Genomic DNA, 13,041 nt, shown 5'->3' with positions numbered 1-13,041 from the left:
ATCCTGACCTCGCCGCTCACCTCCACGGTGACCTCACTTAACGTTGTGGAAATACTGTAACGTGTTAGTTACAGTACTGTGTTCATGACGTGGGGACGATAATCCCCGTTTTATCCTGGTGCGATGAGGATTGAGTGAGCTAACTTCAGCAGGGTGCCCGCACGGTCCCTGGCACGGAGTGACTTCCCAGGCACTGAACGAGTCCGCCGGCCCCTGCACCCTGGGTTGTGCTTGGCTCCTCATGTGACGTCAGTGGCTGTAGAGAAACAGATAGGGGGTTTTAAAATAAAACAGAGCGGCGTTTCGTCTTTTTGTCAGTAATGGATTTTAAAAAGTATTAGCGTGTAGGCAGTTTGGTGAGAGTCTCACACGCCCGTTCCCAGGTCGCCATTATTCCTGTGTAAACACAGTTAGATTTGAATGGAATATTCTTCCATGCGGAACTTAAAAATGGGTTTTTCCGTAGGGAAGACATTCACATGGTACAGAACTTAGTACCTCCGTTCTGTGCCCATCCATCCTCTCCTGGCTCCTCTCCTCCCACCTCTGGTAGGTGTCTTCCACAACCTTACAAGTGGTTTTTCAGTGCAAATGCAAATATATCTTCTTACTCTTTCCCTCGCCCAAAAGGTAGAATACTTTATGCCTGTCCCTGTTTTCCTTGAACAGAATATTTTTGGACATCTTTCCTTGTTGCTCCAAAGAGATTGTTTTCGTACCTGAAGAATGTGCCTTGGGAGCAGCTTTGTGCCCTGGGAAAGAGCCCGAGTTTGCTTGGGAGATGGACTGAGCTGAGTGTGGACCCCGGCTCTTCTGTGTATCGGCTGGGGGGCTTTTGGGCAAGCCACCCCACCTCTCCCGGCTTTCATTATTGTACAAAACAGAGTCATCGTGAGATTTTGATAAGGCAGTGCTCTGAATAGGGTATTGCTCTGTGCCTCACTCAAGACGTGGTTGTTTTCTTTGCCATTATCATGTTATTTCACTATTTTATTTTGTACAACGTTGTTAGTTGGACATTGCAAAGCTCGGCAACAAGGGGGGGACGCAAACGTTTTTAGAGATTAAATCACAGAGTTCTAGAAAGATGAACTCCGTAGAAGCACTCGAGTCCTTGGACCCCTGGTCTGTCGTAGCCATCAGCCTGGAAGGATCTTTCCAGAGTACTGTATGTGCTGCGGTGTGCGAGATAAACAGAGTGGACCCACCCACGCCTCCCTCTGCCTCCCTCCCCCACTCTCCACACCACCCCCCATCCTGCTCCCTCCCTGTCTCTCACCCCCAGAGAAATTGATTAACCTGAGTTATTAGTCCTATCAAACCCTGGGAAGAAATACATGCCTGGACCCTTCACATTCACTCTTGGTAATGCCTGAATTAGATTCATTCTGTTTTACATTTTTCCTGGCAAATCCAATTATAGAATTATTTGGGGGCTCACATGGCCACCAGCGACAACGGAGCTGGCAGTTGTTCTGGAGAGTAATTCACTCTGATGGGAAGGTTTACAAAAAAGGCATTCATAAAGTATTTACGCTGGTGGCTGGTGGAAAGACGCGCTGTTCTCACCTTGTCTTCACAGTCTCAGAAAAGACAAAGAAAGAAAAGTGGCTCCGCCTCCCCCCTGCTGTGAGTCGTTCATCTTGGGAGGGGCTTTGAGAAAGGCCTGGCTCCGTGTGATTGGAGGTGGAATATTGTTAAAACTGTCATCTCACGTGGTAGCTTGTCACCAGTTACGGGGAGCTGGTAGTGACGCCTTCAGAGGAAAGACTGGCCTCTTACCTCAGCACTGGACCCCGCTGGCTCGGGCTCTGTCAGGAGCCCTTCTCTGGCCTGGGTCTCCCTTTGAGAAGCGACCACGCTAGCTGTGGTCAGAGCAGACTTCTTCTGCAGAATGTTTCCTGTTCATCCAGATGGCTGTTGGGTCCCGTTTTGGGCTCTAGCCTATCATCAGTTATGATATTAATACAAACGGTAATAGCAGTAATAATAACATTGATCATTTTTATTGGGCTCGTGGAGACTTGGGGAAGTTGTGTGACGTACCTGAGGTCATACAGCCATTAAGAAGCCAGAGCCATGATTCAACCCCGGGTGTCTCTGCAAAGACGGCAGAGTTCACAGGGGAGAGACATATGTGAATGAAAAAATGACGTGACGTTATGGTTTGTGAGTCATTAACCCGAGGAAAGGGAGTGCTGTCGTGCAGAAAGACTGTGGAACATTGGCTTCTGGGAGGCCTGACGTCATAGCTTCCTTACGGGGAGTTTGAACGTTACAGGGCATCCTTTGTGGACCAGGATGCTTTCAGCTGCGGAGGGCAGAATATGAGGAAAAACCGGTGTAAACAATGGGGGTTTCTCTTGTCTTCCGTAACAAGAAATGCGGATGCAGGCAGTTCCAAGGCAGGTTTAATGACTCCGTGAAATGATAGCAGGGCTTGGAGTTAGTATCTGTGATGGCCGCAGTCACTATGATACCACATCCTCTCAGGACAGTGTCCAAAGCACGGGGACGAAGATGGTGGGGCTTCCCCCTGCTCTGCTCTTTTCACCCGGGTGAGAAACCTTTCCCAGAAGCTTCCAGCAGGCTTCCCGTCGGGTCTCGTTGACCGGAAGTGGCACCTGGCTGTGTTCTAGCTGCGCCGGGGTCTGGGAAAGCAGGCTCTGGCATGTTGGCCGTGTGGTGTAGTAAGGAAGGTGGGGGGAGGGAGGCCCCTGCCTGCCTCACGCGGAAAGCCCTGTGCTCTGCAGAGGGTAGGTAGCACGTCCCCACGCTCTGGACATTACACAGGGTGCAGTGCAGAAAGCTGAGGTGGAGGGAGGGTCAGAGCAGCTGTCCGGCCAGAGGAAGGAGTGGGATTTTCGGAGAGAGACCACAGCCTGGGCAGATATCTACAGACGAGGAAAGTGGTCAGAGTTTGTAAGTGACCTCAACCCCGGTCTGTCTGGCTGTGGACCCTGATCTTTGTTGTATTAAATACTCAGAGGCTGTGAGCTTGAGCTGAGAGTTGAAAGACAACTGTGATTTTGACAGGTGAAGAAGGAGCTGGGCATTCGAGGCCCAGAGAATAAAGACCTCACGACCTCACTGTACAGGGTCTGGGAGATGTGTGACCGCACGGTACGTGGGGGCACAGAAGTAGCTCAGTTTGGCGGCATCCGAGGCCACTAGAGTCCAGGGTAGAGAGGGAGCGGGCTGTGCGTGAGATTGGAGTGAAATAACGGAGGTCTGAAGTTTGGGCCTCGTGTTTGGTTTGTCTGTCTGTCTTCGCAGCGGAGGGCCGTCAGGTGTTTCTGAGCAGGGGATAACCTGAGTGGACTGCGTGCCCCCCACTGGCAGAGTAGCAGGGGGGCAAGGTCAGGGCGCAGTGATGAAGCTTGAACTACAGGGACGGAAAAGAGTGGGCCGGCATCCGAGGCGCTGGTGAGGAAGAGCCAGCAGTCGTGATTGCCTGCTTGGGCAATGCCAGAGAGTGGTGGTTAGGATGACTCCAGGTTTGCAGCTCAGATTAGGGGTGGTGGTGACAGCATCTATAGGAGCAGAAACAATCAGAAGAGGGCAGGTTTGGGAGGTGAGGGAGGAAAGGGGAAGGCTTCAGCTTTGGCTCTGGGGCCCGGGAGCTTGCCTCAGCGGAGAGGTCTACTGAAGGTGTGGACCCCAGGAGAGACATCGGTGGAGGTTAAGACTGTCACCCACTCACCTTCGTTCACCCTGAGGGCAGGTGAGAACGGGAGGGGGTGCCTTTTGCCTCCTCTTTAATAAGCTCACTCTTATTTCCCTTTGGACTCTTGTGATACCTCATCTGCTTCACTGAAGTCATTTCCATTGCATATTGTGTTTCCTCCTCGTTTAAAACTGTTTTCTAGAAAGTTCCGTGCATACTGACCTGGCAACTATCCATAAATCACTTTTCATGTGTGTTTTTATAGGTTCTACGAACGGTTTGGCTTATGGATCAGAGCTGCATAATTCTCTGACATCAGAGATCTGTTTCCTGAGGAAGCAGAACCAGGCTCTCAATACAATGCTCGCCAAGGGATCCAGAGGTAGGAACTAACGGAGCCATCTGCCGGCTGGAACCCCACAGCCCTCTGTGGCCTGGGAAGAATGCATTGGAGTCTGACCAACCTAGGTTCAAATTCTGTGGCTCTGTGACTTTGCGCAGGTCCCTTAACCTCTCTGAACCTCAGTATTCTTAGCTGTAAAATAAGAGTACCTCAGGGGGCAGTTGTGATGGTTATCTCTGTGAAGCCCTTAGCACAGTGTCTCTAATAAGTATACAGCCACCTCTCGTTTGCCTCAGTTTACAGTGGAAGAGAGAAAGGCTAGAAATGCATTACTCTGCCAGAATCTCATCCAGAGACTCCCTACTATCAGGGAGGTTTTCTAGTATTTCTTTTTTCTTTTTTTTTTTTTTTTAATTTTTCTTTAACGTTTATTTATTTTTGAGACAGAGAGAGACAGAGCATGAACGGGGGAGGGGCAGAGAGAGAGGGAGACACAGAACCGGAAACAGGCTCCAGGCTCTGAGCCATCAGCCCAGAGCCTGATGCGGGGCTCGAACTCACGGACCGCGAGATCGTGACCTGAGCTGAAGTCGGACGCTTAACCGACTGAGCCACCCAGGCGCCCCTAGTATTTCTTAGGAAGATCCTTTCTCTTAATTCTTTCTTTTTGGAGCTTAGTCCCCAAAGAGCTTTCACCTACAGTATCTCTCAATACTTAAGATGTTTCTGGAAGGAGGAATTATCAGTCCTGTTTTATAGGTAAGAAACTGAGGCCTGGGGAGTTGGCCGGCCTGTGGTCCCTTGTCTAGAAATGGGCAGAGCTGGGATGTGGGTCAGCGTCTCTACTTTCCCTAGAGGATACTGATGCGGCTGTTGTCTTAAGAGACAGAGTCCAGGCTTCTGCAGATCATTCATTCACTCAGCAAACATGTTAGGGCCTGTGTAGACCGATACAGAGATGAATGAGACCTGGTCCCCTCCCTCGAGGGACTCGTGGTCTGATGGCAGAGGCAGCCAGGCAGCCCATGGCAGGCCAGCATGAGGATCAGGCTTGACAAAGGCAGGCTCAGGGAGCACAGCACCCAGGAGAGGCTCGGCTTCAAGAGCTCAGTCCAGAAGGCTCAGCAGGGATTAGCCAAGGTGCCTAAGATTTAGAAGAGCCAGGGCCTTTTAAGTAGAAGAAAGAGAGCAGACAGAGGCCTGGGGATTAGTGGCAGGGAGAGTATCCACCACTCGGGACTTGTAGGAAGCTCACTGTGGCTGGAGTGTGAAGGAGGAGGGGAGCACTTGCTGAGAAATCAGCATGCCGAGGCGAAGAGTGGGACCTGAAAAGCTCAGCCCCTCTTTGGCTTTGTGGCCTTGGGGAAGGAAGTCTTAATCTCTCTGTCCCTAGATTCCGAGTAGGCAGAAGAGTGCACTTGAACATGCCACTGTGCCTCCGGGGCGTGCTCTTAACTGCCCCGTCTCTGGGTCCTGGGCGTGTTTTCTCCATCAGGAGAGGTGCTCTCCTGGGCTGAGGAGCAGATGGGGCCCCAGGTTGCCTTTTGCACAGCCCTGCTGGCTTTACCGGAGGGCTTACGGACTTTCCTCACATCCGTTGCCAGAGTTTGGGACTGTTTCTTGCCTGTGTCTATAATTTATACCCACGGTTTGCTCCGCGACGGCAAAGTAACTAGGTTTGCACGGCCCATTATTGTATAGAAAATTAAACAGGCCCATTTCATCCCAGTGACGTTTAATCTGCAGCCTTGATGTTGACAGATTTATCTGCCCAAAATGCATAAGATAATTGGAATGCCAAAATCATAAATGCCAGATTAAATCTCATTCTGTTTTGTATTCCTGGAGTGCTTGAGCTGAAGGGCCGTACTTGCGTAATAGGGTTGGAAAAAACAAATGGTGTCTCTTCTCAGTGGTGCTTTTTTTGTGTTTGCAGATAAACAGAAGGAGAATGAGAAATTACGCGAGTCCCTCTCCAGGAAGGCTGCGAACCTCGAGCTCCTTCGGCGAGAGTACGCCTGCTTGAAGGAGGAGAATGAGAGGCTGCAGAGGGAGGTCTGCGAGCGGGACAGGCACTCCCAGCAGCTGCTCCGGGAAGTGTGCAGCACCCGCAGCGAACTGAGCAGGTAGCGGTCAGGGTCACCCCGGGGCACGCTGACCCCTGCCCAAGTGCCGGGGAAGGCCAGCAAACACTCAGGCACACGACGTCAGGTGGGAACAAAGCACAAGGAGCAGAATCGTCTGAGGGAGGAGGGTAGGGCCTGGGGGGGCAGATGGCTGTTTTTCTCCGGGGGACGTCAGGGTAGGCCTCTCTGAAACGGCGACCTGAAGGCAGCGGAGGGGTGGGGGCCCTGGGGCAGGGTGTCCTTGGCCTGTGCGGGGCGGAGCAGGGAGGCCAGCGCGCCTGGAGTGAAGGGGGACCGGAGAGGCTGGGTGCCGAGTCCCGTAGGCCCTCGCAGCCGTGGGGAGGACTGGGGTTTCACTCTGAGTGACTGGGAAGCCACGGAGGGGAGTCTGCGCAGAGGAGGGACGTTTGTCCGACTTAGATATGAAAGGGCTCGTACTGACCGCCCCCTTTGCAGTTTCCCCTCGCCTCTGTCTTGTCCCATGTTTCCAGTTGTCCCCCAGCAAGATCGCTCTCTTGCCATCGTGCAGTCCCGGGCCCTCCCGAGCTCTGCACCCGTGGGTGAGACGTAACCTTTAAGCTTCACTTCCTCATTTGCTATCTGTGCACTGGGGACTGAGAGCACGTACGCTTTGGGTGTCGATCACGCACGTCCGGGCCGGGCCCAGGGGGCCGCTCGGGAAGGAGTGGCCGTGACTGGAATTGTCACCCACGCTTGTCAGTCTCGTCCACACTCTGCCGGCTGTGGAGTCAGAGCAAGTCCCCGTGCGTCAGAATTAACGTCCCCTCCCTGTGGCCGGGGGGCCTCTCCAGGGTGCAGGAGGAGGCGAAGTCGAGGCAGCAGCTGCTCTCCCAGAACGACAGGCTCCTGCAGTCCCTGCGGGTGGAGCTGAAGGTGTACGCGAAGCTGGACGAGGAGCACAGGAGGCCGAGAGGTACTGGGCGCGCTGCCCGAGGCGCTTCCCGTCCTGGGGCTGCTGCGTGGGGGCTGTGGGCTGGCCGCTCTTTCCGGAATGCCGCCGTCACACCCAGGCTTGCCTCCTGGGCGGAGGGGCACGCTTCGCAGCGAGCCCCTCGGGCCCACTCTTCTTCTGCAGCAGCAAGAAACGCGGAAGGACGCGGGCTGGGGGGTCAGGCCAGCCGAGGCCTGGGTTCTCTCTGCCTCGCTCCCGGGCCGTGGGACCTTCCGCAGGTCGCCTGGCCCCTCTGGGCCTGGTTCTGCCTCCATCAAACATGTGTCCTAATGTCTGTTCTGTGGAGTCTTGAGAATTAAACGAGCTCATTTCTGAACAGCACACTATCACAGTGCCTGGGACACAGTAGACACTCAAGGAATAATCTGATTACACGTTTCCTGCTAGTACGTGTTTCTTTGGTCCATTCATTCAGCACATGATTATGGAGCACCTACCACATCGCAGGGCATTGCTGCGGGATGGTGCTTCGCCCCGGTCCTCTAGACACCAGATCAGAGGGACTTGACTGTCAGGTCTAATGTTTCAGAATCTTTTTTGAGGTGTGCTAGGGTTTTTGTTTTGTTTTGTTTTTTAACTAATTTTCCAGATGGTTTCTCCCTATTGAAAGTTTAGCTGGAAAAGGGTCACCTCACAGCTTTCATTTTCTCCTCAAGTCACTTTTCTTATTCTTGCTGTTGTGCCTTTTTAATATACTGTGGCTCTTAAAATCAGCCCCTTTCATTCTATAATTCCAGCCCAAATAGATTTTATTACTACTAGACATAATTTCGGGGTTTGGTGTGCAATTTGCGAGGCTTTTATGGCCAGAAGCGAAAATTAATTTCCAGCTCTTATTTAGGCTGTGGAATAGCGGCAATTAAGTCTGCCAATATTTTTGTTTTTAAGTCAAGTTGTTATTTTAAATTGTACCCAGTTCTTAGGAAGGGGAGGGCGGTGGCGATGGCGGGTTTAAGACCCTGTTGCGCTCCTTTGATGGCTGACCTTTTGGAGGCAGAAGACGTTCAAGGTTTTCCCTTTGCGCTTGTTTGCAGAGCCATCAGGAGAAGGCTGGAGGGGACAGGACCCTTTCAGTGACCTGCACGGTCTCCTAACAGAGATCCAGGCTCTGCGGGGACAGCTGGAAAGGAGCATCGAGACCAACAGCACGCTGCAGAGCAAGCTGGAGGGGCAGCTGGCGAAGGAGGGGAAGAAGGCTCAGGAAGGAGCCCTCACCGGGGCTCTCCAGACCCCGTGTGTCCCCGAGTGGCCCCTGCAGCTGGACAAGCACGGTACTGCCCCCGCACCTCCTAACCTCTTGAGATTGCGGCCCTGTGCATGTCACTGGGACACGTGAGCTTCTGAATGGTGCCCTTGCCCCGTGGAGGTGTCCCTCCGCTGACTGCAGGCATGCTGGACCCCAGGAGCCAGGGGCCTGGCCACTGAGCAGTCGTCACCTTTGGCAGGGTGGTCCGATCTCCGTCCGGGGCCCTCGGTTCTCAGGGAAGTGGAGTTCGGGCTGCCAACGCTCTCTTCGCCTCCTGTCTTGTCCCCCCTCCCCCATCCATTTAGCCCTGCCCATATCGCTCCACTGAAAATCCTTTTTGGTCCCTCTTACTGCCTTTTAAAAAGAATCTAAACTTCTTACACTGGCTCTCAGTGTCTTTCAGGATCTGAAAGCATCCCGGTAGGTTTGAAAACTGATTCTGTTTTGCCATTTGCTTGTGGGTTTATTGTCTAGCCCTGCAGAAGCTGTGTAGGGTAGCAGAAAAAGGACAGGAGCGGGTCCCCATCATTCCTTTGTCCCTTGCCCAGCACAGAGCCAGGAACAAGCCAGAAAGTGGTCAGACTTAAGGCAGTTGGCCAGGCCATCCTCTTTGCTCTATGGATGGAGAGCCTGAGACCCAGAGAGGGTACTGGGCTCACCCAAAGTGACATGGCAGATAGGGGCAGAGCTGCAGCTGGAAATCATCTTTTAGCTCCCGAGTCCAGTGCTGTCCCTGGAGCACCGCCTGACCCGACGGAGCCTCAGGTGTCCGGGGTCATCACCCGAATACCCGCAGCGTGGGTGTGCACATCTAGTGGGACAAGGAATGTCAATATAGTTTATACAAAAATATTGTATAAAAGTTTGGACTTAGTCTTTGCTGGGATTGGGAATTCTGTTTATTGCCCTTAATTAAAAAAAAGAAATTAAAATCTCTTAAAGAGCACCCAGTGTGCTTTAGAACTTACCGTGATCGATTTATTGATTTCTCCTTGATAAAGAATTTAAAGTTTTAACCAGGAGATGATGTGACGATATGAAAAAAAAAAAGTGAAGAAAAATCCTTCATGACTCTACAGAATGATAATATTTTGCTTTGCGTTATTTCTCTTCATTTGATAATCACATGCCAGTGTGAATTTATATTGTTCACGTTGGGTTTTGTGCCATTCTACGGCCTTTCTTTGTTTTTGCCCGGTGTTGCATCATGAATGGTTCCCAGTCTTTCACACGGGCTTCCTAATTACTGTTTTCAGATTATCGCCAGTCACGAAACCATTACCGCAGTGATTATTAAAGTGGTCTCTGATTTGGAGCTTTAATAAACGTCGATGTTAATATGCTTTTTGCTGTTAAACAGCATTCTTAGGATAAAATCCTACTAGTGGAATCTCAAAAGACTTGGAAAGGAGCCACGTTGCCTCCTTTTGCGTGGGATGTATATCAGTAGTGGGTGTCTGTGTTTTAAACGTAGGCTTCTCCTGGCCCTACTTCGGGCTTAGCAGAGATGGGACTGAGGAGATAGGGGGGTGCTCTGGGGACTTTGGGGCAGGGAGAACAATCCAGGACCAGGGCTGCCCAGGAGGGACAGTTGGGGCAGCTGTAGGGAGGCGGCCATTGAACAGCATTTGCTGCTTCTGAAACCGGTCCGGGGTCAGCCTAGGTGTGCCTCGCCAGAGGACCCGGGAGAATGTGTTGAGAATCCACCGTGCTGTCTCAGTGCCGCAAGTGCTCCTGTGTCCTCGAGTGGGCATTGGAATTCTTCCTTCGGCCGGGCCTTTCTTCCTTTGCAAAAGACTTTCCAGGATTGTATTTAAGCGCGCTTGTTCGAAAGTTCTGCTCTGAAGATGGCTGCTTTGGGCAGAAAGCAATCCCTCTGAGGGGCCAGCTCCTTGGCCCTGGAAATGAAGTGCGCCCTTAGAGGCAGCTGGGTGGGAAGGGGCTGGTGGGGCGTGTGAAGGCCTGGACACTAGGCACGGTCCTCACTGTGCCTCCACACTCTGGGTAGCTCTGGCTGGATCACCTGCTGTCCCTGCCCCTCAGTCGTCCCTCCTCCACCAGGTCTGAATGACGGTGCCATCCTGCCCACGGTGCCACTGGGGGTTCAGGTGTACAAGTGCTCTCGAGATTTCACAGAGTGGCAGGCCTCCTCGCCATCTAACTGACTTTGCCCCCTTATGCTGTTTCCAGCACATCGCTTCCCAATCTCTACTCTGGGGCCTCTTCTCTCTTGCTTGGGTGGCTCCCGCAGCCTCCAGACTCACTGCTCCAGTCCAGAACACGGCCCTCAGCTTGACCTTGCCCTGCCTGACGCCCTCGAGGGGGCCCCACCGTCCTCCTTGTTCTGACCGTGCTGCCACCAGGGCCCTCCCTTGCGCCCTGGGCTCCGCCTACCCCTTGCTTGATCCTCCCCGAAGGCGTCCTGTGGCTCAGTCGCCTGTGCCTTTGCATCCGTTCATCCCTCTGCCTGCCTGCCTCCCTCTCCCTCCCCAGGGCCCGCAGCCCCTGTGCTTCCCTCCCTTACCTTGACCACCTGGAAGGGAAGCTGCCTGTTCACTTGTTGGGCAGGAGGGTCCTTCCAGAGAGGAGACTGGGTGTGCTCACTCTGTGTCCCCGGGTCCTGCAGAGGGGATGCCAGGAAGATTGGAGTGAATGCTCGTGTGTGGCTGGTACTTTACTGTTTTCTCATTCAGTTGTTTCTCAAACGCCCATGACAGTGTATTTTCCTTCTCTTCTTTTGCATTTTGTAGATGCTGACAAGTGCCCCATGCCTGGAGATAATTCCTGCGACCTGTTTGACTCCCGCCTGGTGGTGCCACCACGGTCAGGTGCGGAGCCGAAGGCTGGGTAACTGTGGCACGATTGGGTTTGGCAGGAGGACTTTTTAAGTTGAACCAAAGGGGGTCCCTGGTCTAATCAAGAGGGAGCTTGCCAGGATTTGGGGTTTCACGTTCTCAGCACGTCTAGCTGGTGATCTCCTCCTCTAAGCCAGTTCATCTGTTCCTAGCTGTTACCGACCTTAGCAACGTCATTGGGTCCTTGTTGCCTTAGATGAAAAAGTGTCACCGCCTTGGTGTAGCTTGTAAGGCCCTCCAGCGTCCAGCCTCACTGGGCCCATCCAGCCCTGTCCTTGTGCATCCGTGCTGCCGACAGAGGGGTCACCGTCCTGCAGACGGGCCTGCACTTTCCTCTCCCCAGGATGGTGCGGTGTGGCTCCTCCTTTTCCAGACCACCCTTGTCCCATTCTCTGCCAGTGCAAGCCCCGTTCCCTCCCTGAGACTCATCCTGAGTGCAGACTGGTCTGTGACATGCCTTTCTGGAGCCCCCCAGTCAGAGCTATTCGTCCAGACTTTTATTGATCCAAAGGTAAAGACCAACAGGCTTTACCTCTGTTTAGTGTAACCTTGCTTCGTGTGGAAGCCCGCTCACTTGTTGCTTCTCCTAGGAAGCCTTTCCTGATCTCCCTTCCCGCACAGAGAATTGATTATTTTCTCCTCTGCGCTCTGGCTCTCTGTCATCGTGCTGTTACACCTCCCGCATGGTGTCTGATTAGACCACGGGCTCCCGGAGTGCAGACACTGGCCTGATTCATCTGTGCAGATCAGGGGTCTCTGCAGACTGGGTGCCTGAGAAGTGTTGGCTGAATTGAATCGAGCTTGTCCCGTGAGACGAATAAGCCCAGCGTGGGGTAACCCGCAGACAGAGGCCCCAGAGCCAGGCCTCCCCTTGCACGGTGCCTCGTGGCCTTGGGGTCTGAAGGCCTCTCTTCGTCCTCCCGCCTGGCTTCAGCGTTGGTGAACACAGGATACCGGCCCAAATAGATCTCACATCTTCCCTCTCATGTTGTAGCTTCGGAGACTCCGCCGCTCTCCGGAAATGACACGGACTCCCTGTCCTGCAGCAGTGGCACTTCGGTCACCGGCACGCCGTGCGCGTCCCACCTGGTCCCTGGCCACCGCCTGTGGGCCGACGACAGCGGCTGCCACGTCCTGGGCCTGACTGGGGACTTCGAGGCCCTGTGCCAGCAGATTGGCCAGGGCCAGAAGCTCCTTGCCGAGATGGCCCTTCGGATCCAAGAGGCTCCCCACCCTGCAGGTCTGGAGCTGGAGACAAAGGTGAGCTGATGGACGGCTGGAGGCCAGGAGGTACTCACTGAGAGCACCACGCCCAGGGGCCGCCTGAGGGCCCTAAGACGGCGGGGGTGCACAGCTTCTCGGGAAGGCCCTGGGAAGAGGGTCCGGGAAACGTAGCCCGCCAAAGCTCAGAGCTCAGGTCCAGTCCGGGCGGCTGTCCTGTGGGGGGCACTTGTGGCTTGTCACCTGTGTTAGTGAGGTCTCTTCGCTGGGGTCACTCCTTCCTGCCTCGTCCTCCTGGAACCCTCCTCACTGTAAAGTTACCTCTTGTTGAAGAACCTCGTGCCAGGTGCTTGGCATAAAGTTATTCATTCACTTCCTCCAAGGCTCGGAGGTCACATTCTCTTTTCCTCCCCGGCCGGACCCCCAACCGCCAAGCTTCCACGGGTCACATCTTCTGGTCCCTGTTCTCAGGTCCTTACTGAGGCCCCGTGCTTCCCGATACCTGATTTGCCGTTTTGTTTTGTTTTATTATATTGTAGGAGTCAATTCCGTATTTTATATTTCACTAGGTAATAAGCTTCAGGAGAGCAAGGATAGTATTTCTTTTGCT

The 13,041-nt window shown here is 53.4% G+C and overlaps 1 protein-coding gene across 5 annotated transcripts in view; it reads left to right on the top strand.

The window, feature by feature from the left end:
* The window catches only part of CDK5RAP2 (CDK5 regulatory subunit associated protein 2), a 172,574-nt gene that overhangs the window by 146,493 nt on the left and 13,040 nt on the right, over positions 1-13,041 (top strand). For all 5 annotated transcript variants that reach the window (XM_030294528.1, XM_030294525.1, XM_030294524.1 and 2 more), the window contains 6 exons: positions 3,933-4,049; positions 5,947-6,136; positions 6,949-7,070; positions 8,144-8,380; positions 11,106-11,183; positions 12,205-12,470. In XM_030294528.1, coding sequence (XP_030150388.1) covers positions 3,933-4,049; positions 5,947-6,136; positions 6,949-7,070; positions 8,144-8,380; positions 11,106-11,183; positions 12,205-12,470 — 1,010 coding nt within the window. The remainder of the gene's footprint in view (positions 1-3,932; positions 4,050-5,946; positions 6,137-6,948; positions 7,071-8,143; positions 8,381-11,105; positions 11,184-12,204; positions 12,471-13,041) is intronic.

Source organism: Lynx canadensis, chromosome D4, assembly GCF_007474595.2.
Source record: "Lynx canadensis isolate LIC74 chromosome D4, mLynCan4.pri.v2, whole genome shotgun sequence".
In the NCBI taxonomy this organism is placed as follows: Eukaryota; Metazoa; Chordata; class Mammalia; order Carnivora; family Felidae; genus Lynx; species Lynx canadensis.
This window is presented reverse-complemented; position numbering and strand designations above follow the sequence as displayed.